Below are 25641 nucleotides of genomic sequence, written 5' to 3'. Positions count from 1 at the left end.
GGTTATTTTCCTTTAAGTTTTAGCCTTGGCATTGCTTCCAAGGTCATGCTCCGATGTAGTCATCAGGAGGCACAAAAGATAAACACTGGCCTCAGAGAGGAGAATGGGTCTGTTACATGAATCAACAATATGATTACTGATGATTTTCACAAGCTTCATGTAATTAAAAATTAAAAATTTACCTAAGCCATAGTTATTAATTTCACTTCAGTCTCATAAGAAAAGAAAATATTTCTTTTGTTTTTTTGGGAAATGATAAATCAGTAAACCGCTTTCTGTAGCCACAATTGAAGAGTGAAAAATATTGTAACTTTAAAATCTGAAAACCACAAGGAATATTTGAAGGTACAGGATGCGTAGATGTTGTAAAATTGAAGTTTATATGCATAGAATATTTAGTATTTCAGAATATGACACTTTAAAAAGTGTTTGGAATTTTTGCATTGAAACAAAGGGTTTCTTATGCTAGCATGGAAATATCCATTACTCCTGTAATTTTCATGAAATATTCTATATTTCTGCAACATAGGAATGTGAGCTTGCCAACACATTTGACCATCAAGTAAATAGCTTTTTCTGTTAAAGCCTTGGAGTTGCAGCTTAGGAAGGCAGGGATATGTTTCTATTCCAAGGCATTGGTAGATTCTGTGTAATTTTACTGACTTGTAATTGGCTTGGGTAGGGGTTAGGTGGAGAGAGGACATTTACTTTCCCTACTCTGGAAAAAATGTGCTCCACAACCAGGTTTCTGTTACCAAGAAATAGTGAATCAATATGCACTTCTCAGCCTGGGTAGCTTTTGACACCTGATGATGTGGGGGTACATTTAGATGTTAAGAAAAATCCCTGATCATGTCAGGAACAACTGTTTTTTTCTGGCAAAAGGAAGTTTTCCACTCGACAGCAAAGCTTAATGGGGCAGTCTTGAAGGTGGACAATTAAAGTTATAATTAAATAAAAAAGAGTAATTCCTCATGATATTTATTATATACTAGTAGCCTTGTGCACAAATTTCGTGCACATTAAAAGGGAATTAATTGCCCTAACCGGTTTGGCTCAGTGGATAGAGCATCAGGCTTCAGACTCAAGGGTCCCAGGTTCGATTCTGGTCAAGGGCATGTACCTTGGTTGAGGGCACATCCCTAGTGGGGAGTGTGCAGGAGGCAGCTGATTGATGTTTCTCTCTCATCGATGTTTCTCTCTATCCCTCTCCCTTCCTCTCTGTAAAAAATCAATAAAATATATTTTTAAAAAGGGGAATTAATTAGTGGAGATATTTTAATATTGCTATTTGCCCTTTATAATAGAAGTGTGAGAGATGAAAGGAAATTAGTAAAGTGTATATGAAAATAATATATAAATTTATTAATAAATAAACAGTAACAAAAGGATATAATAACAACAGAGGCATGATATAAAAATGACAAAAACATGATATGAAAACAACAAAAACATGATATGAAAACAAAAACTTGATATAAAAACAACAGTGATGCAAAAAATGACTGATAAAGTGATAAAACTTATTCTAATATCTCCCTGTACACCACATTAAGAGTGAAAACACACTTTCAGAGTGACTAATTTCCCTTGTGATGAAGTATTTAGAACTTTAACTGTAATGTCACATGCTCTTCAAACTCGAGAGAAAGCAACATATAACTGACCATGTGCGAAAATGGGTTCAGGTAGGAATATCCCTACTCTGTCTAGAGTTTGTCCTTGTGATTTATTAATAGTCATCGCATAATAAATCTGGTACCATTACAAAGACCCCATTTACTATTAAGATTTCTCAATAGCATGATGATTGCACCACTTTCAATTTTAATTTATGACACGGCATTCCCAAAGGAGTAATACTATTGAGAAATTCGATGGGAAAATTTTCCTTTTCAGCATTATCTGTGGAATCAATGGAATCATCACTCAAATATGTGTGAAAATCTCCATTGAGTATATCCAAATTTTCTTCATTTAATTTTTGAACATGCTCATTTTTTGGACAAAGAATTGCACATTTAGATATATTTTTAATATTATCTATAGATATAATATTTCCAAAGGTAGCTTCAATAATAGATCCATTACAAATCATTTCACTTCCATGCTTCGCTCCGAGGGCGGGTTCCTGCCTGAAACCTCGCCTGAGGGCGGGTTCCTGCCTGAAACTTCGCCCTCCAGAAAGCAGCTGGGGGAGGGCACAGCCGTTTCCAAGACGACCCCTGCAGGACTGACTTCCTTCCGGTTGGTCGGGGTTCTGGCCATGATGTTACACCCAGGGTTTTTATATAAGTAGATTATGTTCTTAAATAATCTTTTAGATAAAAAGTACTGGCTTTATTGTAGTAGATTATTTTTTGTCATTGCAAATATAATCTTTAGGATTTTGCATATTGGCACTGCCTAATAAACTTCTATAAGTCTAAAGGAAAATATGTGTTTTTGCTTTGAAGTTTATCAATATACGAATTAGAAATATTGATTTCACAGAATGAAATTGAAGTGAAATAAGCCAGTCAGTATCACATGATCTTACCCATATGTGGATTCTAATGAGCAAAATAAAATCACATTTGGAAATCCTATATAATAAAAGGGTAATATGCAAATCTACTGAATGGTGGAACGACCAGTCACTATGATGCACACTGATCACCAGGGAACAGATGCTCAACACAGGAGCTGCCCCCCTGGTGGTCATTGAGCTCTCACAGGGGGAGCACTGCTCAGCAAGAAGCCAGGCTGATGGCTGGCAAGCACAGCGGCGGTGGCAGGAGCTTCTCCCATCTCCGCTGCAGTGCTAAGGATGTCCAACTGACAGCTGGGGAGTGGGCCTACTAGTAAGCCATCAGTTGGACATCCCCCGAGGGCTCCCAGACTGTGAAGGGTGCAGGCTGGGCTGAGGGACCACCACCCCTCCTCAGTGTATGAATGTTGTGCACTGGGCCTCTTGTTTATTATAAATATAGCTCTAACTTGTTTCAAAAATATTAAATAGATACTTCTCCAAAGTGGACAACAGAAGGCCAAGAGACATATGAAAATATGGTCAAATTCACTAATCCTCCAAGAGATGCAAATAAAAATGACAATGAAGTATCACCTCACACCTCACCTGTCAAAATGGCTATCATCAGCAAATCAACCAAGGACAAGTGTTGGTGAGGATGTGGAGAAAATGGAACCCTAGTACAATGCTGGTGGGAATGCAGACTAGTGCCACCACTGTGGAAGACAATATGGCGTTTCTTCAAAAAATTAAAAAATGGAACTTCCATTTGACCCAGTGATCCCACTTCTAAGAATCCCAAAAGACCAGTCAGAAAGAATACATGTACTCCTATGTTCATAGCAGCACAATTTATAATAGGCAAGATTTGGAAACAGACCAAGTGCCTATTAGCAGATGAGTGGCTAAAACATTTTGGTACATGTACACAATGGAATACTATGCAGCAGTAAAAAAGAAAGAACTCTTACATTTTCAACTGCATGGATGGACTTGGAGAGTATTATGCTTAGCCAAATAAGCCAGTCAGAGAAAGATCAGTATCACATGATTTCACTCATATGTGGAATCTAATGAACAAAATAAATCAGAGACATAGAAGCATGGAACAGACTGTTGAACCTCAGATGGAAGGCGAGGGAGGGTGGGTGGGTCTGAAGAGATCAACCAGAGAACTTGTACGCATATATGCATAACCCATGGACTCAGACAATAGGCTGGTGAAGGTGTCAGGCTGGGTGCAGGGGAGAACTAGAAGAGGTCAATGGGGCGAAAAAGGGACTATGTAATACTTTTAACAATAAAGATTTTTTAAAAATATTGATGGCAAAAATTTGTGTTGGTTTGGTTTTCCCTTCTTTAGGTTATGAAAAATAAGTTTTTCAAATACATTTAACTTAAAAAATGTTGACTTTTTAAAAAAATTCTCACCCGAGGATATTTTTTCCATTGATTTTTAGAGAGAGTGGAAGAAAGCAGGAAAGACAGAGAGAAATATCGATGTGAGAGAAACATATTGATTGGTTTCCTTTTGCATGTGCCCAGACCAAAGCCCAGGCTTGGGAGGAGCCTGCTAATGAGGTACATGCCCTTGACTGGAATCCAACTCGGGACCTTTCAGTCCGCAGGCCAACACTCAATCCACTGAGCCATACCGGCTATGACTGTCGACTTTCTAAAAATATTTGACTCTAGTTTGATTATTGAATAATGTAGATAATCTTACATATTCATAATTAAGACTACCATATTTAAAAAAATCATTTACACAAAAAGAACTGTTTCCAGATTGAAAATAGAACATACTATGTACATTTCAATTGGATACAGTTAATTTCCAAGCATATATTGTGAATTAGAAAATTTATGGAAAGTTATGATGTGAGCGATGCACTCACATCGTACATACGGTATCATAGCTTTATAGGACTATATTATCTGTATGTACTTGATCCACACTTCAGACAGAATTGTCAGCAAGATCATTGCTGGCTAGTAATACCTGCATGATGTTATCAACAAAATAATGTATGTGTTGCATAGTGATTAATAATATATGTTATAAATTCTTCATTTGCCTGAAAATGACTGAAGACTACTGCAATTTTTTTTCCACACACACACATCACAAATAAATTAATATGTGAATTCATCATTGACTTTACCATCACAAAGAAAATTAGGAAAACATTTTTGTTATGGAGGTTTAATGTCAGTTTTATTTTTTTACCAATTAATTTCTCAGAGTTGATTCTAAAAATATAAAACTGTGACTGTTTCAGGTGGACTTCAACATTTATCTGATTACCCTGTAGTGGTCTGCTGCATGAATTACATGCCATAGTTAATGTAACTGGAGATATTCCACACTGCTGTTTAGATGCAATTGGAAATAATTGCGTTTTCCACAGACATTGTATATACTGGAGGTATGACATTCAATTGAAATAGGCACATAACAATGGTTTATATCTTTTAGTGTAAATCTGAAAATTCTCTTATTACATTTCACTGAAGTTTATCTGTGTCTTTTAGGCAATTCATTATCAATTTTTTAACGAACTTATAGAAATATTCTTTTAAAGTATTAGTATTATGGAATCATCTGAAAATAGAAAACATTGTATTTAAGGAAAGCCATTTGAGTCGGTGTAGGACACTGAACTGAGTGCTTGAGTGGAAAGATGCATGCTGATATTTTGCCTAGGTTTCACTGTGATAGTGGAAATAGTAATTTAAAAAATGAAATAAATTATAACTTAGAACTATAATTAGAAGTAAAATTAGAATATAGTGCTAATAAAAAGCATGACATTATCAGTTCTATTGATAATCATGGAGTGCTTCTTAGAAAAGTATTAAAGTAATAGTATTGAACTAGGGGTTGAAAAGTGGTGTGTTTTTTTATTTGTTTGTTTGTTTGTTTTTTGTTTTTATTTTACAGAATAAATGTTCCTGAGAATCTAGGTTCAGAAAGATGATTGAAGGTCAAGCAGACCAAGACACTTGCCTGTAGGTTCCTCTGGTAACCTACAGTGCTTGTGCTAGGTGTGATGTGACCTAATATACCTTGTAGAAATGCCCTCTGTGGGACAGTGGCATAGTTCATTGTAAGAGAGCATAAGGCTTAGCCAGTGTCCAGGTCAAAGGCTGTAGTAATTTCAGATAAGAGACAAATTGATCCTGAATGGGTGATAGTCAAAATGTAAAATCTTGGCAAAGAACAGCAGATTACCAAGACCTAGCAACTGTGGGGATTAGAGAGGAAGGAAATTATTGAAGAGGATTATGAATATTTTTCATTGATAGGTGAGTTTCATTTTGAATCTGTTAATTTTGAGGTATCTTTGGGACATCCTGTTGGAAATTTAGATCATGAATTCAGGAAAAACTTTAGAGTTGGTGACCTTTGCCTGGAAGTTGTTAGGGAGGAGGCGTTGATATTGTACATTTTTGAGCTTGTCCGTGGAGGCAGTAGTAAGCAATTTATAGAAAGAGTCAATAAGAGTCATTTAAGGGAAGAACAAGAATGACAGAGAATCAAAAGGAATCTAATGGAAGTACTAGTAGCATTCTGTGTTCTCGACACCAAGAAGAGGAAGCAGTTTGTGGCATCTGGTCTCTCTATTTTAAATATATATTATTCTCTTTGTAAATGGTATTTTGTCACTGTGCAGACATCTGGGTCAGTATTCACTTTTTACCTAACAGTTTTAGCATCCATTGATTTTCTTTGACCAAATGAGTTATTTCATTAGGAGTTAAAAATTGTGATTTTGTAATTTTATTATTCTACTTTCACTAGTTGGCATTTTTCTGAAAACACAAGCTTTTTTCCCTTTTCCATTGACATTTTTGGCTTCTCTGAAATACGGTTTCTATCGAAAGTCAGAATATGTTTTTAATACTTTTTCTTTAATACTTTTTCCTCCTTAGTGGAGGAAAATGAATAGAACAGCCAGGTTCCTATCCCATGGTAGTTAGCCCCAAAATCCTTGACATAAAAATGCTACTTGAGTTTCTCTATACTTTCAACCCCTCTGTCTTCCTGGACATTTAAGGTGCTGTCATTAGTAATTTTATGTGCCCTTTATGACTTATTTGAATTTCTCATCAGTATGGACTATCATGTGAAACTGATAGTTTTGCTTTGTTTTGAAGTTAACATGTTCAAGTTTTAAGGAGGGGCTCTTAGTATTTAGGAATACACGAGCTTTAGTGTTTTTATTTGCTTCATTTTTTTTTTTTTTTTTTTTTTTTGTTTTTTTTTTTTTTTTTTTTGTTTTTTTAATAGTTTGTTTTTTTTTTTTTTTTTTTTTTTTTTTTTTTTTTTTTTTTTTTTTTTTTTTTTTTTTTTTTGGACTTTGTCTCTGTCCTCTGTTTATTTTACCATTTCTGTGTTCCTATAGGCAAGGTCAGTCCCCAGTCTCTGGGCCAGGAGTGGCATCCAACTCCTACCAGCATTCTTCTGCACTCATATTTATGCTCTGTCACAGCTTTCTTGAGCTGCTCTGACCAGAAATGTACCAATATTTTCTAGTAAAAAGTACTTGTTGCTAATGTTTAATGCTGCTATTGAGTTTTAAAAAGTTCATTTTCTGGCCCTAGCCAGTTTTGTTCAGTGGATAGAGCATTGGCCTGGGGACCGAAGGGTCCTGAGTTCAATTCTGGTCAAGGGCAGGTACTTAGGTTATAGGCTTGATCCCTGACCCTGGTCAGGGTACCTGTGGGAGGCAACCAATCGATGTGTCTCTCTCATATCTATGTTTCTCTCTCTCTGTCTCTCCCCCAGCCTTCCACTCTCTTTAAAAATCAATGGAAAAATATCTTTGAGTGAGGATTAACAACAACAACAAAAAGTTTATTTTCTGTAGGTTAATTAAAAAAAAAAACCTTAAAAAATTTCATGTTAAAGTTTACATTGGTTAATATGTATAGATTAAAAGGTTTTTTTTCCATTTTACAGTATTGGCATAGATCCAAGGCTATAAATTTATTTTTAAGTTTTATTATCTGACTAGATGCCCGGTGCACGAAACTCGTGCAGGGGGTGTGTGTGTCCCTCAGCCCAGCCTGCACCCTCTCCAATCTGGGACCCCTCGAGGGATGTCTGACTGCCCTCCCCTGCAGGCCTGGTTCCCCCCAACCGCCCTCCCTTTCTGGTCTGATCGCCCACAACTGCCCTCCCCTGCTGGCCATCTTGTGTCCACATGGGGCGGCCATCTTGTGTGTTGGAGTGATGGTCAATTTGCATATTACCTCTTTATTATATAGGATGGGACTCATGAAGGAACACAAACAATATCCTAAACTTTGCTAAGGTCTAGACAATGCAAACCTTTCATATACTTATTTTTCTATGTTTATATTCACTGTTCATGGTTTAAGTAGCAAAGAAGAATCAGTCATGTATGTAAGATGTACAGATAGCCTACCCTTCACAAAGTTATTAAGGAGAATGTCTCAGTACTTCTCTTGAAGTGGGGTATTGATGTAAGTGGGGTGAAGTCAGGTTAACATTTCTAATTTGTTTGTATAGGAGCTATTTAGATATTGAACTAAAATGCTTGCGTTTCCCACCTTGTATTAGCCTTTTCATTTCTTTTTAGAGCATTGAAATTAAGTTTTACAGCCTGATAGCCAAAGAGAATTGTTTAAGCTGTGATTTAAAGCAATCATTCAATAGCTTGTGGTTGCTCTTGACATTTTAACCCTTTCATGCTGAGACATGAACATGACAAAAAGCTTCTCTCAGGGAACAAACAAAGGAGAAAATGCCAGTCACTTAACCTCCAGTTGTTAACATCTCAGGAAATTGTGCTGTGAATATTGTCCTGTTTTTGTTTTGTTTGTTTTTTGCTTTTGTTGCTGGTAAAATAGATGATAAGCCAATTTTAAAACATAAAGAGGCCATCAAGTGTACTGATGTTGCTAAGGGTGGGAAAGTGCTCACAAAACAGTGATCACTGGCTATGGAAGAGATGGAAAAACTGTTGATTTGGATAAAGGAAAAGCAGTTAGCCAATGACAGCATTTTGGAGGCAGTGATATAAGAAAAAAGGAAGATGTTGTGCTCCTAGAAGGAGCACTGAAGGTGACTTGTTTAAGGCTAGTTGGGAGTGGTTTGATATATTGAAGAAAAGAAGTGTTTGTTTATAGATTATACTGTACATTAGACATGTACTGTATATAAGAAAAGTTAAAACAGGGATTCATTTAGGGGTCTGGAACAGATTAATTCAATTTACATTATTTCTAATGGGGAAACACTGATTTGTGTGGGTTTTTTTGTTTGTTTGTTTGTTTTTTAACAAATTGCTTCTCGAACAGCCTTTCAGAACAAATTAAGTTTGAGAACCGAGGTCCCACTGTATTTATTAACTGACTAGTTTGTGTGTGTTTTCTTTCTTTTTTTTTTTTTTTTAAGGAAAACAAATGTTTAATACAATTTGAAATAAGGCAAGCCCCTCAATTCAGGGGTCCTGGTAGAACACAAAACATACTTGGGAGCCAGGCAGCAAGGCAGATACCTTTACTCCTGCAGGAGGGTGCACAACACATGGTCTGGGAGCACACGCACACCGAGCAGGCGGTCTGCTTGGCTTTTTAATCCTGATGCATGTGACCTGTCCCTCACTCTAGTTTGGAGCTCAGGTGCACAATCTTGCACGATTGCCTAATTCAAAGGGACGGGTTGGCCTTTGCCGTTTCAAGATGGTGGCCCCCAGGAGAGCTGCAAGCAATGCGGCCAACATGGCGGCTGCCAAGTTATGTCCAAAATGGTGGCTGTCTAAGCTGTTCTTTGATAGAAAAGATGATTTGTTTTGTCTCACAGTACTATTTCCTTACACAATCAGTTTTTCAGATTGTATCACATTTGGTCAGGGTTTATGGATACAGAGGATGAATATCATAAGTCAAATTGAAACTGACAATTGTGCATTGTCACAGAAGAGTATTAAAGATTCAAGTTATCACTCTAGCAGTGGAAACAACTTTGGTCTCCAACAGCTTAAAGATATCACTGTCATATCACTGTGAACAATTATGTGTCTACTAGAGGCCCGGTGCACGAATTCTTGCATGGGTGGGGTTCCTTGGGGTGGCCTGCGGAGATCGGGTCCCAGCTCGCGCCCCCAGCCTCACAGCCTCGCAGCACCACCTGGCACCCCACCTTGGTCTGGCATTGCCCCCTCACCTGCTCCACATTCTCGCCTGCAGGGTGATCGATTGGGGCCGGCCCCCCCGACTCCCAACCAGGCTCCCTCAGTGCCTGGGAGCCAGGTGGCAGCCCCGCCCCTCGCCACTGGTCACGGTCTGCGGGACGATCAGCAGGCGTGATCGGGCCCCTGCTTGCACCCACCTTGGCCTGGTACCACCTGCTCACCTGCTCCACCATCCCACCAGGGTCCCACTCCCATCAGGGCCAGCAGCGCCTCATCACCAACGCCTGCCATGTTTCGCTCTGTCCCCTGGTGGTCAGCACACGTCATAGCGAGTGTTTGAACTCCCCTTAGAACAATTGCCTGAGGGGACAATTTGCATATTAGGCTGTTGTTATATAGGATTATGTACCATGTATTGGGATAGACTAATTTTTTCTTTACTTAATGTTTGAAATAATGCTTACAAATAGCTAGTGAATATTACGAGCTCAGAACAGCAAAAGGGTCTTACATCTCTTTCTCAAAGTCATAAAACTACAAAGATCTAAATAGGGAGCCAAATTCATTAGTCTTTCTTATTTTAAACATTTTTTATAAACTATAGAAAATACCTCAAAATACTATTATGAGATTGGAAAGAAGAAGAGAAAAAAACCAGTAAAAGTTTTGTATGGAAAGTTTTGTTGTTGTTGTTGTTTTTGGTGCATATACTTGGCTTGGGGAGGTTGATTTGGGAGCAAGTGCAAACCAGGTGCATCATTAATTTGCAGAATCTGTTTTTTACAACACAACTTTTTGTTTCTTTTTGAATAGAAAGATGAAAATTACAGAAGCCTCCCACGAGATACTAGTCACTGGTCTAACCAATTTCAGAGAGACAATGCTCGATCATCTCTGAGTGCTAGTCACCCCATGGTGGACAAATGGCTGGAGAAGCAAGAACAGGTAACATAAGGAATCCTTTACCATGCATTTTTGGTATAATATCCTAACCCATACACCAAGATATGTTTTCCTCCATTTCAATAATGATTAAAGGTAAATTATTCTAACAGACTTTAGTTAAGTAACAGGCTGTATGTCAGAGTTTGTCTAACATTAATGTAAAATATCTCTGTGGTGGTTCCTGAGCACAGGTTTCTCATAAGGAGTTATTAATATTTGTGATTCTGAAACATCACAACTTTGGGTTTTGTTATGTGGCTGAGGCACAGATATTTGGCAGTGAATAATGCAATTTATAAGTAGGCTTTTAAGACCACTCATGGGTTCTTCTCTTCTTCTATAGGCAGTAAGTCAAAGGATCTGAAGAGGCAAATTAAAATTTCATTATACCTGCCTTAACTTTATGAAAGAAATATATGCTATTGTGTTGTTTCAGAATTTAGATTGCCATGCTTGCGAATTTATCCTTTCATATGTCAAGGAACTATTTTAGGTTTATACTTTTTAGAAGTGCTTAGTTCACTTTGCATGATCACCACATATAATTCATGAAATCGGCATTGTTTACCACTCAGTATAAATAACAGCTTCTTGTTTTGGGGAGAATTGTTTGCAAAGTTTTTATATCATTATTAGAGAGGCCTATTCTTCATATGAAGACTGAAATTTTATCTGGTTATTTTTGTTATATAAAAATAAAATTCTGCCCTGCTGATGTCGCTCAGTGGTTGAGTGTCAACCTATGAACCAGGAGGTCAGGGCACATGCCTGGGTTGTGAGCTCAATCCCCAGTGGGGAGCGTGCAGGAGGCAGCCAATCACTGATTCTCTCACATCATTGATGTTTCTATCTCTCTCTCCCTGTACCTTTCTGTCTAAAATCAATAAAATACATACTTTAAAAAAATTCTTTCAGTTTTCTTTTTTTTTTAAGTCTTATTTATTGTTAGTCACAGTCATTTCTTTGCATTGGGAATGCCCGTGTTTTCTTTACAGTTTTAATAGTTTTGATGTTAAAAATTCACTTATTAGGTTATTTCTTCATTTAGTTATTTTCTTAAAAGGTTAATATGGATGGAAAACTAGGTGAGTACTCAGTGAGAGAATGTTTTGTTATCCATTTCAGTAGTTTCTAAAATTATTAATTTAGTTGTTTAGATACTGGAATAGCTATTTTTCAATTCAGATTAATGATATCAGTGGAAAGAAATACTTAAGTGTTTTAATTAATCCAAGTCTATGTTTTATAGGATAAACCTAAAATATTTTTTGAATGTAGGATGTTCTAATATGAAACTATTAAAAAGAACAGTTTGACTTTGATATCACTGATAGTAAAGCACATGCACTGATTTTTATCCTAAGTAAATATTAGCATACAAAAACATGGTGTGATTGAAAAAATTTTGGAAGTTCTATTTAGGAAAAACATAATTTTCTCAAAATAATACAGATTTTAAACTAATTGGTATTAATTCATTATCACTTTGAAGAAAATGTTTTTAAGACTTAGATTGTTTAGTATGGGCCTGGAGTCAGACCTGCTGATTGTTATCTTTTTACCACATATGAGATTTGACATGAGATTCTGTCACATTGGTAAATTAGTCCATACCTCTGTTTACTTATTTATCAAATGGGCATAATCATAGAACCTTCCTCAGATGGTTGCTGTATCAAGTAATGTAATACTTGCCAAGGAGCTGGAATCATGCCTGGTTAAAATTATCTGCTGATAATAGAAAATTTAGATTGTATAATAAGGAAACATTCATTACTCATTAACAAGAAGCCTGGAGGAAAGGAAGGGGGAGGCAGAGGTGGTAGTGGAGAATGAGGATATTCATTTGCAGCTCAGTGACCTCACTGTGAATCTGGATTCTCCATCTCTCCCAGGAGCCTTCACAGGGCTCCATGCTGTGCTCTCAAGCTTGTCCTTTCCTGCCAAGGACCCAACCATCATATCCTTGCATGGAGGAAGAGGAACAGTGCTTTCTAAGATGTGGGGACTTGCATTATTTGCCTGTTCAGTTCTAAATCAAAGGGAGTAAGAGTACCAGTCTTGGTTTAGTTAGACTAATTGAGCTTGACCTCCTAGAGCTGGGGGTGAGGTGTAGCCAATTCTCTTCCCTGAAGTACAGCTGCTCATCACTGAATGTAATCAGGGTTCTGTTAAACAAGGAGGAACGTACAGTTAGCTAAATATGTAAATATGACCATTTTTATTGCAAAATTAGGAGAAAAAATTGTCATCTCAGAGTTTTAAAAATAATATACATTTAATTATATTCTACTAGTAAAAGCATAACTTTTATCTTACTACTGCAGTTGTAGATCTCTAAAGGAAGTAATAGTGTTTGTCTTTGTAAATTTGGTATAAAATAGTTTCTTTTTTAAGCAAAAGGGATTGCATGTAGAAGCCACATTAACATATTTCCCAAAAAAAACTCTTGATTTGTTTCTCTTGAAGTTATTTGAAGTATTTGTTTCATAATAAGCAAGCTTTGTAAAAAATAAGTGCTTTCTTAATCTATGGAGTCTAATATAGATGACATTAGCTATGATTCCTGAGCCTAAAACATCTTTTTCCTTGGCTTAAGCTTAAAAAATGATGATCCATTCACTAAATTTACATAAGCAGGATAATTAACTAGACAAATCTATTTAACTGGACAATAACAGCAAAAACTAATCAAACCTATATTAAAACTTAGGCTGAAAGTAAGCACAATTGTTTGTGCAGAAGAAGACTAATAGGTTATGCTGCATGCACTGGAAATCTCTTCCAGCTATTTTCATTTAATTGTGAATTTATTCTTTTAACTGTTCCCTGCAGTCACCTGACTTTAATGGCCTGATATCTCCTTTGTGGCTTTTTTCTAGTTAGTTTTTTGTGTGTGTTTTTAAATATATATTTTATTGATTTTTTACAGAGAGGAAGGGAGAGGGATAGAGAGTTAGAAACATCGATGAGAGAGAAACATCAATCAGCTGCCTCCTGCACACTCCCACTGGGGATGTGCCCGCAACCAAGGTACATGCCCTTGACTGGAATCGAACCTGGGACCCTTCAATCTGCAGGCCGACGCTCTTTCCACTGAGCCAAACCGGTTAGGGCGTCTAGTTAGTTTTTACCATTAAAAATATAATAAAGAGAATGGTATCACATAGATAAAAGAATGTTTTATATGGTTTAAAAAAAATCAACCCTCTGCCTGTACAATTTGGGATCACCAGGGTAGAACTGATGGCTGCCTTCCTTATGAGGTTAATAGAGTTCTAGATTTTATATGTGTCCAATAGTTTTGTCTTTGCTCTATTTCCTACTAGAGAGCTTGTCTCTCGTTATCTCTGTTTTGTTCGAAGACAGTTATAACCACATCAGCTTTGCCAGTGGGAATAAACAGTAGGGATGAAAAGGACAAAAGAGTGTATAGAATGCTGAGCTGGCAGGCACCTCTGGAAGCTGAACGTGTCTTTTTCGTTTTGTGGGATTGGTCCTACATAAGGCAATATTGAATTTTCTTTCCCTCTGTTAAAATATTGGTAAGTTATGCCTCTATAACCAAAGATAAATGATGTATATTACTAGAACTCTGTACCAGGAAGCACTTGGCATCAAGCTCAATATTTTTTCCCAAAAATAGTAGTCTTGCTTTTCAGTGAGTAGTTCACTTTGCTCAGAATTGCCTATAGCTGAATCCTATATCAGGTTCATTTCAGAAGGTAGAGGATTGTGTATCTTTCAAAGAAAATCCTTTCCTTATGTCAGCCTTGTGACTTCCTTTTTCTGAGAGATCTCAGAGGAAGCACAAAGGATTTGAAGAATAAGTGGGTGGTTGTTGTATTGCCTTGAAAAAGTGTTCATGCTTCTGCAATTTTGATTTCTCAGACCAAAGAAACTATAAAAGTAACAAGCCTTGTAATTTTGATGTTTAATATACTTTACGAAATCTGAATTCCTTTTAACCATTACCATTTCTCTGACTATATGTAGACTATAATTTAATGTTGGAAGTTAATAGATTATATGCCAACTTGTTCTTATATCCCCACTGTTTATTGCAACTAATAAATTCTACAAAAGAGGAGTCAGGAACTTTACAATACATGATTAGAAGAATTAAGGACCAGAAAGTAGAGGGACTTTAAAGGAAGTTAAGCTAATTGGGAGCCTGCTGTTTTCACTAACTTGACTTGGTGTACAGGCCTGAAACCAATTAACAAAGATAGCAAGGAGGTGCTAGTCACCTTCCAGCCACAGCTTAAGCTCTGTTATAGGGGAATGACTGCCCTAACCTTTAGAGAAAAATCCATGCTCTAGGTTTTTTTTCCATTAAGCAAAAACCTTTATGTAATTGGCAGATTATACTAAAGGAGACAAACTGTTTTAGGAAAACTATTTTAAATGTTTGGTGATGACACAATTCGCCTTTGTACCATTGCCTGCAAATCCCTCCATTCAGGTCAAGTCTCACAGTCTTGATACAAGGAGTTTTAGGAGCAATCTCAGTATATTTTTTCTTATTTTAAGCACTTTTTTCACTGTCTCCTGCCATGATGCTTTTACTTCATCCTTCTTCATGCTGAACAAAGCATTCCTGACCTGCTTATTATTCCTTCTGAGATGAAGATGGCTAAATAGGAATTCTGTCTGTTTTTCATTAGCCTGTATTTGTTGAGTCCTTAGATATTAGGATTACAAAATAGCTAAGTGTTGGATAAATAGAAAACATATTTAAATAAAATATTGCTACAGAATGAATGCTTATTTCTCTTATTTTCAAAGAAGAATAGTTAAACTATTTTGATACTTTTTAAACGTTTGAAAATATTTATGCATTGTAATGAATATTTACATAATACACAATGAGTATATTTGGGTTTCATGGAGGCAGGTTTGGCTGCCTGCCTCCATGAAAACCAAACACATGAGACAGGTGCTGGTAAGCAAAAGGAAAGAGGTTTATTTAACTGCTGGTCACCTGAGAAGATGGGGGACTTTTACCAAACCCCATCTTAGCATTCTCAGTGCAGGCAGGGGTTTTTGTAAGGAAGGAGAGGGTAAGCAAACAAAGAGGTCAGGAGGAGGGGCTCTGGACATGCTCGTCCCCATATGGACCTTTAATGTCAGCATACTGGAGCTGGTCACCTCCAGCCGATTCCGGCAGTTGGGTGATCTGCATCAACTGAAGTTATGGTCATGGCCTTTAAGGAAACTGTTAGTATGTGAGTTCCTTTTATCAATTTGTTACTACATTTTATTCTAATTCCATTTAATGGTTAGTCAGAGTAGCATAGAGTTTTTATTCCCTATTACATATTCACAAATCCTGGGAATGGTAGGCTTCTATGAAAGTGTTTCAATTTTATTTTATTTATTATAATTTGAGGCCTTGGTTTTGAAAATCTAGGGCAAGCATGTTAAATTCAAAGGCTAACACGGGCCAAATAAACAAGGTTTAAGTTTATGTGGGCCACACACAAAAAAAAGCTTCAATTTTCAGAAACGTAGAGGTTTATTTCGATAGAACATGCTGAATACAAAGGGCTGAAATAAATGAGTAATCATTAACATAAAATAATAGAACATTTTAATAAAAATTAATACTTTTTCTTGAACATTAACTTACCAGACACTGAATAACTGCACAAATTAAGTGTAACGCAAATAAAACTATTTTTCTTGTTCTCCGATAGCGAAATATTTCCTGTTGAGCACACCACACAAGTCAGTACAAAACTAATGATGTGGCATTCGGCTGCTAAAATATTCGCTGCTATTATTAGTGGAGAGAAATGGTGAGCCTGCGCATAAGCATATAAGGGAAATGAATGCAACACGATTATAGTAATCAGTCATTAGCAAATGTTGTAGTTCGATATTAATAATTATGTATAACAGGCTATTGTAAAAATTAAGTTACGAAATTTTTTTCCCTTTTTTCTTTTATTATCGTAAGATATAGATAACAAAAAACATGCCTTTTTAATCACAGTTTAGTGGCATTAATTACATTCACAGTATTATGCAACCATCACCTCTAGTTTCAAAACTTTTACATCACCAACAGAAACTACTCTGTTTCCATTAAACAACTCCCCATTTCTCTCTCCCACCAGCCCCTGGCAATTACCATTCTGTTTTCTGTTTTTATGAATCTAACTATTCTAAATACTTCATGTAAATATAATAATATAATTTTTGGCCTTTTGTAACTGGCTTCTTTCACTCAGCATAATGTCTTCAAGGTTCATCCATGTTATAGCATGGGCCAGAATTTTCCCTTTTTCGGGCTGAATAGTATTCCATGTATGGCTAGATCCCACTTTAATTCACTCATGCTTCAGTGGACACTTGGGTTGTTTCCACCTGTTGGCTGTTGTGAATAGTGCTGCTGTGAATGTGACAAAGATCTCTTCAAGTCCCTCCTTTTGATTCTTTTGGGGATACCAGGTCTCCCAATTTTAAGCCATAAGTTCTTGAAGCACTAAGGTCCCCGTGCAGTTAAAGGTGTTCCCACCAAGTGCTCTTCGAAACTCCTCTTGGATGCCTCTGGCCGTGGAGACGTTAGCATCGTCAGTGCTGTTTGCAGCCTGGTTCTGTGTCCCTGAAGCTGCTGCTCACTGGGATGTACTTCTGCTTTCTTCTTCACTGAGTCCCTCCAGTCTTTTCTGTGGGGGGGGAGGGGGGGCTTCCGCCCATGTATAGGTGGAGCACTACAGATTACTCTTTTTTTAAAAAAAAAATTAATAAATCCTTATTATTCAGATTATTACAGTTGTTCCTCTTTTTCCCCCATAGCTCCCCTCCACCCAGTTCCCACCCCAACCCATGCCCTTACCCCCCCCCCCCCCCCCGTCCTCGTCCATAGGTGTACGATTTTTGTCCAGTCTCTTCCTGCACCCCTACACCCCCTTTCCCCCGAGAATTGTCAGTCCACTCCCTTTCTATGCCCTGATTCTATTCTATTCACCAGTTTCATGTTCACAGTAAAACACAAAACTTCTTTTTTTAAAAATATATTTTATTGATTTTTTACAGAGAGGAAGGGAGAGGGATAGAGAGTTAGAAACATCGATGAGAGAGAAACATCGATCATCTGCCTCCTGCACACCCCCTACTGGGGATGTGCCCACAACCAAGGTACATGCCCTTGACCGGAATCAAACCTGGGACCCTTCAGTCCGCAGGCCGACGCTCTATCCACTGAGCCAAACCGGTTAGGGCAACACAAAACTTTTGAAGAGAGTTGTCATTTCACCTGGCTATATTAATGCCAATAACAGATTATTTTGTTGATCTTCAATAATACAATGACTGCTACATATCTTAAACTTTAGCTGAATTTTAAAACATAATGATTAAAGCATCCCATATGTATGTAACACAAAGTTATTTTCCATTAGCCTTACATATTTCTACTTTTATTATCAATGAACTGTGGACTAGAAACATCAAGTGAAGAGACCTAGGGGCCTGGTGGAAATTCTTCTGAAGAGGACATACTCATTTCCAGGGGAGCCTTGCCAGCCACATGCAAGGCCTACTTTGGGTAGTATTTTCTCCTGAGAGCTACAAGCAGCATTTCACCCTTACATAAATTCAGCATTGAAGACAGTGTGAGCCTGGAGCATGTGTACCAGAGTTGGAAACTTGCCCTTCCAAGGAGCGGGCCCTGTTGTCTGCCCCTCATTCACTGGCTGTGTGGTCTTGTCTAGGTTGTGTAAATTCCACAAACCTCATTTTCACTGTGTGTGAAAGGGTAAAATAATACCTGTTGGGCAGATACTGGCTTTGTGTTTGAAAATAAGTGATGTAGCACATGTGAAAATGTGGGTCCTATTTCTGGTGTAGTGTTGTAGGCACTCATTGCATGCTACTTTCCCTCTTAATTTTCGGTAAGAATAGGTTTAGTGGTTATTCCTCAAGAGCTCTCTAGTATTAAGGAACTAATTTTTTTCCTTAAGTAATATTTCCTCTTTCCTTATTGGAAATACCATTTGGTATCCTGGGCTGGTTCCTTTTCATCCCTGGTGTATTTTTAATGTGCTCATCATCCTTTCAGAATTGGATTCTCGCTTCTATGGAATCTATACCAATAAAAGGGTAATATGCTAATTAGACTAGGTCAACCGGACATCTCCCGGTCGTCCGGTCTTCCGGACAAAGCCACGGTTGTGGGGGCCAAGGCAGAGGCAGTTAGGGGCGATCAGGCTGGCAGGGGAGGGCAGTTAGGGGTGATCAGGCCGGCAGGGGAGGGCAGTTAGGGGTGATCAGGCTGGCAAGGGAGGGCAGTTAGGGGTGATCAGGATGGCAAAGGGCAGTTATTAGGGGTGATCAGGCTGGCAGGGGAGGGCAGTTACGGGTGATCAGGCTGGCAGGGGAGGACGGTTAGGGGTGATCAGGCAGGCAGGCAGAGGCAGTTAGGGGTGATCAGGCAGACAGGCAGAGGGGTTAGGGGCAATCAGGCAGGCAGGCAGGTGAGCCATTAGGAGCCAGCGGTCCCAGATTGCGAGAGGGATGTCCAACTGCCTGGCAGGGGGACATTCCCCAAGGGGTCCCAGATTGGAGAGGGTGCAGACCGGGCTGAGGGACCTCCACCCCCGCCCCCTCCCGTGCACAAATTTTGTGCACTGGCCCTCTAGTCTTACTATAATTAGAATAAAATGTAATCTTTTAAAATCATTTCTGAATAATATAAACTGACACAAACACATTAGTTTTCATCTCTATGTGTCCATTTTTAATACTCACTTTTGGTTTTGGCAAGCATACATGATTTTAATAAAATTAAATCTAAGGATACTGTTTAAGAATGTTGAGTTTCTTAAAAAAGGCTATGCTTGGCTACTTGCTAAACATCTGGATTCCTTTCTAATATAAATGGCATTAGGGAGTCACAATGCTACTTATTGGCTTTTGGAGTGATTTATGTAATTTAAGGGGTACTCATCAGTTCTCCTGTTCCTTTATGACTGGCCATATTATTGCTTCTTTGGCCTGTGTAGCTAAAAGACTAAAAACAGCAGGGAAATGAGTCAGAAATTCTACTGAGTGAAAAATCTTTGGTGGTGTGTGGATTAAGCTGCATGTGGAATCTCTTAGTAGCCATGATTTTCTTGCTTGAGAACACAGCTGCTAGAACTAGGCATTAAGAGCTTGCACTGTGGATAAAGATATCTACATTCATTGTTAGTCATGACCCCCAGATGCCTTTTTATATTTTCATTGCAGGCAGTCATAAAGATTTTTGTTCTAAGCTGTGCAACTGAATCTGATGATGAAAATAATACATACTTTATATACTAATTCTCTTTATTCTCACTTATCTGTATGCCATTTGTTTTAGAAAATTTTTTCTTCTACGTTCAGTGAGCAGTTGAGCTGCTGTTCTTTAAAAAATACTGGTTAAGAAATTGCATTAACATTTTCAGCCTACAGTATGTTGTTCTCACTAATTTCATGAAGCCTGCCTATAAAATATAACCAACTCATAAGCCACTTTTAGTTTTGAAATAATATGATGCATATAATCAGTGCCAAACCAGCTTTTTCCAGTTGCCTTTAACATGGTTCTATAATGGTCATAAAAAATTGCTATTTTAAGTGCTAAGACATTTTACCCAATGGTTTTATGCTCTTTGTTCCCTCACTGAGGCCTAGGTATATGTGCCCTATATTATTTTCATTTGGTATTTCTAAGAGCTATTTTTTTGTTTGTTTTTTCTTTCACATTTTCTTTTTTCTCAGCTCTTATGGCTGAAAGGAGATTATAGATCAGCTTTTAATAGTTGAACAAATTATAAAGAAATTAAAGTACTGAAAATAAGCATGAAGTTTCCACAACAAACTCCTAATGATATATGGGAATGTTTTGGGTTAAGTTTTTGGGTTTCATTTCATGTATTGTCTTATTACGTTCTTTTACAATAAGCATGTATTAATACTTTTAAATTTTTTAATTTTTAGTAAATCTGTCTGCCTAAGATTGGAAGAGTGAGCATTTTTTTCCTTTTCCTACAAATGCTGTAATTCCCAAATTGTAAGATGAAATAGCAATATTGATACTTATTGGAATTAAGTTAAACCCCTTGATAAGCATAGTCACTTCCTACTATTAATAACCCCTAATTCTCTGAAGTAATTCGTTAATTGGCCCTCTTGTTCATACTCCACTGAAGACATAGAAGCAATATAATAGTAGTATCCTGTGTTCCCACTATCTTGTTTACAAGTTTGTGCTCATCCCGCCCCTGCTAGTACTTGGAAAAACTCTCCTCACCTTTCACAGGGCAACTGACTTCCCCTATATTCTGTCTACCATCCCTTTTCAGTCTTAGGACTGCTTTATTCCCCAGCTCCTCTCTACACAGTACCGTGTGTGTGTGTGTGTGTGTGTGTGTGTGTGTGTGTGTGTATTAGATCTTTCAGATCACCAAATATATGTTTAAGTAATACATCCCCACTCCACCAGAAGGCTTTGCCTCCCCATTGCCTCTGCCTGGCTTGCTGTCCCTCCCAATTCATAGATCTGGTTTCTTCTTATCTTTTGTGTATCAAGTCACATAACTGATCCCCCCCAATACCTTCCCTAATACCGGTGTTTGAAGGGGGGTGACATCCCTGCCCTCCAATATTGTCTCTTCTCTCACCATCCTTTTCTATTTATATTTAAAAATTTAAATTTGTCTTTTCTTATGTCTCTTCCTTTAAGCTAAAATGGTACAGGAGTAGTTTTGTTTACTGTTTGTTTGTAGCTCCTAATAAGCTCCCATGTATTTTGAGGTGAATAAATTGAAAGGAAAACATCCATAATGCCCTCCCTTTTTCTGATACTATGTATGATGGGTGGATCTTTGTCCAGTGGATGAGATTGAGCAGTTATTTTATAATGCCCCATAATATGATGTGATTTTTATTAATTATGAGGTAAAATCTGCAGATACAGGTAATTCAAAGAAAACACTTAAATATTAAGACATATACATATGTAAAGCTTATAAAACACAGTCACACATTTGAGTCATTGATGTTTGCTTTTATCATTGCTTGTCACTTAGCATCTGTTCTTGGCAAAAAGATTGGAAAACGATTTCAGACTAAAGGATCGAAACATGGAAAAATTTTCTAAGTTTAGTCAAGGTAAAGCAATGTTTTACTTCAGATAACTTGATGTAATGGTGGAGAACACAACCTTCCTTATCCAAAAGTTTATTTAATCAGTTCGGATCTTTCTCTGAGAGTGTCTTGTAATTGAACCTGGATTCAAGTGTTAAAAGGTGAGTTAATAGACTGTCAGGCTATTCCCAACAACCTCTCAGCATCATCTTGATTTCTGCTGCATTCCAATTGATGAAGTAACCCTGAGAAAGCCACTCAGTTTTTTAAGGCTTTACTGAGGAGGTAATGAGAGGGTAGGACTTGCTGTGACTTCCATAACTGAGGTTTTAATGGGATATGATAAAAAAAAAGACCCACCAAATTTTGTAGGCCCGGGATAGTCATGAATTCTGTTAGTTCTAAAAATATTTTATTACTTAAATGTTAAAAAATATTTAGTTATAAAATATTAAATTATTCTTTATAACTAAAATGACATAATTTTTTGTTTTATTGGAAAAATAATATTGGAACAAACCATTTTATTATAGTTTATATTTTGTGAACAATTGAGTTGAGAGCAGTATAGTTAAAATATTATTTCCTGGATATATATTTTATTTGTTTGAGAGCTTTTTTTTTTTTTCATAGAGGTTTTGAGGTTATTTATTTTTATTAGAATGAAGACAAATTATACTGTTACTCTTGGGATCCCAAGATTACAAAAATTTACTTTCTTTTACAGATGAATTTTTTCATTTTAGAACACTGATGTTTGGTGCTCACGTGTATAATATACAATATATGGATTTTATTAATTCTCATCTACCATTGTTTTATATGTAGTATATAGAGTTTTGATATTACTGTCTTTATTCAGTCCTTGAATAAAGCTTCTCTTTTTACACATGGACATTTGGTAGAATTAGATATTTGGTATAAAATTGAGTTTTAGAAATTATTTTCAAAGAGAAAAATAATATCCTTTTTTTCTTATAGAGCTGCACCAAAATTTTTTGGTTGTAGGAATTGAATTTGATCCCAAGATGACCCCACCCTAATTGTAGAGAGTTTTACTGTTGTTCTAAGTTGATGATGATAGTTGTCCCTGTTCCTTTCTTATTTTTCTCTGGACTCTTTAGAGAGATTTACATGAGATGAGTGATTTTAATTAGGGGGTCTTTCCTGTTACCTTGGAAGACATTGGACTATATGGGGATATTTATAATAGTTTGATAACACGATTATTTTATTTTGTGGAAAATGTTATTTGATTTTTGCATAGGTAATATATTCATAGTTCCAAAATCAAACATATACACAGATATGCAAAGTACTGCCTTCCAGTCCTGGCTCCTCTCACCATTTTGATAACTTTTGAATCCTTTCAAATAGTACCATTCTTTAATGAGAAAATGTGAAAATATACTCTGTTCACATCTTTACATAAATACTGTCTACTGTGTTTGTGTTTTATTTTTATTTTTGCTTAAGATGGCTTGGCAGTCTTTCCCATATTAAAATATGAAAGGTGTCCATTTTGAATACTTAATAATTTTCTTTTGTATAGGTACACCATTGTTTTCTGGTGGGCATGTATATTGTTTATAGTGATTTGCTATTGCAAACAATATTGCAATTAATGACCTTTGTATATAAGCCTTTGCATTGAGCATCTCTTGGATAGGTACCTAACAGTTAAATTATACATTGGTGGATATACATTTGTAACTTTGATGGATGTTTCCAAACCGATGTTGGACCAAGTTACACTCCTACCCACCAGCAACGCCCAAGTTCACTTGTCACTTCACATTATATCCTGAAGTTCCATGAAATCTATTAAACTTACTAGATGTGCCTTTAAATTAGTTCCTTTTAAGCATTATCTAAAGCAAAAGGCTGGTGACACAGCCAGTATATGAGCTGAAAATGGCTTAAGCACAAGCCACTCAATTTTCCTTCTTTCTCTAAGGAAAAGGAAGAATTTGGGAGGGGGTGGAGTTCTTGTTTTAGAGAGTTGTGTTCAGTTCTTTAGTATTTGCACATTTGTGCTCAGAAATACCTCAGCTTGTCTCAATTTTTCTTTCTCTTTTAATCCTCACACGAGGATATGCTTATTGATTTTAGAGAGGCAGGGAGGGAAGGAAGGAGAGGGATGGAGAGAGAGAGAGAGAGAGAAACATTGATTTGAGAGAGAGCATTAGGCGGTTGCCATCTGTAGGTGCCCTGACCAGGGACTAAAAACCTACAAACTGGCAACCTTTTGGTATATTGGATCACACTCCAGCCAACTGAGCCACACCATCAAGGGCTTAATTTTTTTCTTCCTTAATTAACTTTAATTTCTCTATTTTTTCTTCCCAAACCCCTAAATTATTTGGCAGCTGAGTGATCACTGTCAGAGCTTAAATGTAGGGGAGCAGTCAAACCTTATAAAAATCTATTTTTAAGTTATAAATATTTAATTTATTAAGATTTTTTTTTTTTTAGTTGAGGGCAATATATTTGTAAATTTGTATTAGTAATCTTATGGGAACAAATTGATAAGGTTGAGTGTAGGAAATGATTTTCTTCAGTTGCCTCCCTTGGAAAATTTTAAATAACATTTTTGTTACTATTAAATACATAAAATTCACAGAAGTCAGATGATATTTTCTGAATTTTTTTTTTGCCTTTGACATAACTTTGTATTCTTTTCATATTTTAAATCTCAGGTGTTTCATATATATATTTTCTATTATGAATTAGAATTACCATATCCTCCCAGGGGTCCCCCCACCCCAAATCTCCTAGTTGAGGACAATTGGTCAATAATTATTCTTATTTGCATAATTTGCTCTTAATACAAGTAAGTTCATTGATGGTACAAGAAAAGGGCAAGATTTTTTAAAAATGAGTGGTTCACTAAGTACTTCTTGAAAAATAAGTTTATGCTCAATTTGCAAAATAGTAACTTGTACACATAAATTGTTACAGCAGAATCAGTGTTGTTTTTCCTTTTAATGTAGCTCACTGTGAAGAGTTATTGAGATTTATTTCTATGTTAACATTTTCCCCCTGTTATGCCTTGAACTATTTGAAAGACTTCAATTTCTTCTCAAATTTAAACATGTTGTGTTGTCCTCAACCACTGAGATATATTGAAAAGGCTCAGCTTCTTGAGATAAAGGTTTTGTGTTGATGGAATTGGCCTATTTGGGGTTTGAGAATGTTGGCCAACAGATATTAGCATGCTATTTATAACCTTTCTCATCCCATGAAGGATTGTTACCAATTTAGATTCACTTATTCTTTTATCACCTTATTAGGACCAGGTATTATTCTTTCTCTTTCTCTCATTGTTCTAACATTCATGGCTTATGTAAATGTTTGAGGAATCCTGGCTGATCAAATCCTCTGTCTGTGGATGTACTGCCTGCAGAGTAACTGGTTTAGATTATCATTGTTATTTCCAAACATCTCCCATTCTGGTGCTTAGAAAGTTGAGGTGGTAAGGTACCTGCAATTTCAAAAGAAAGTATCAGTGATAGCTACAAATGCAGTGATTTCCTTCTTAATTTTTTTCTGGTATTTATAGCATTAAAATGTAGACCAGAAATGGTTACAACAGCACACACCAATAAGAATTAATATTACATTAATTATAGATATCAAATACAAAATTTCTAAAATTGCATTTAAGTTCTAGAAAGATGGAATATATGTCCCCATTTAAATGCCCTTTATGATTCCACTAGTGGCCCAGTGCACAAAATTCGTGCATGGGGGAGAGGGGGCTCCTCAGCCCGGCCTGCACCCTCTCCAATCTGGGACCCCTCGAAGGATGTCGTACTGCCAGTTCAGGGATCGGGGGCCTAAACCGGCAGTCGGACATCCCTCTCGCAATCCGGGACTGCTGGCTCCTAACCGCTC

The 25641-nt window shown here is 36.9% G+C and overlaps 1 protein-coding gene and 1 long non-coding RNA gene across 7 annotated transcripts in view; one reads left to right on the top strand and one right to left on the bottom strand.

Moving 5' to 3' along the window:
• Nucleotides 1-25641, top strand: part of PARD3 (par-3 family cell polarity regulator) — a 744562-nt gene that overhangs the window by 283238 nt on the left and 435683 nt on the right. For all 6 annotated transcript variants that reach the window (XM_014545438.1, XM_014545437.1, XM_014545440.1 and 3 more), the window contains one exon: nt 10492-10623. In XM_014545438.1, coding sequence (XP_014400924.1) covers nt 10492-10623 — 132 coding nt within the window. The remainder of the gene's footprint in view (nt 1-10491; nt 10624-25641) is intronic.
• LOC106727338 lies at nt 3990-10689 on the bottom strand. Its single transcript, XR_001363504.1, has 3 exons — nt 10678-10689; nt 4609-4610; nt 3990-4085 (listed from the first exon to the last, which is right to left on the bottom strand). It is a non-coding gene; the product is annotated as an uncharacterized LOC106727338 (long non-coding RNA).

This window comes from Myotis brandtii, unplaced genomic scaffold (genome assembly GCF_000412655.1).
Source record: "Myotis brandtii unplaced genomic scaffold, ASM41265v1 scaffold41, whole genome shotgun sequence".
Taxonomy (NCBI): domain Eukaryota; kingdom Metazoa; phylum Chordata; class Mammalia; order Chiroptera; family Vespertilionidae; genus Myotis; species Myotis brandtii.
Note: the sequence above shows the minus strand (reverse complement) of the source record. Positions and strands in the feature narration are given on the sequence as shown.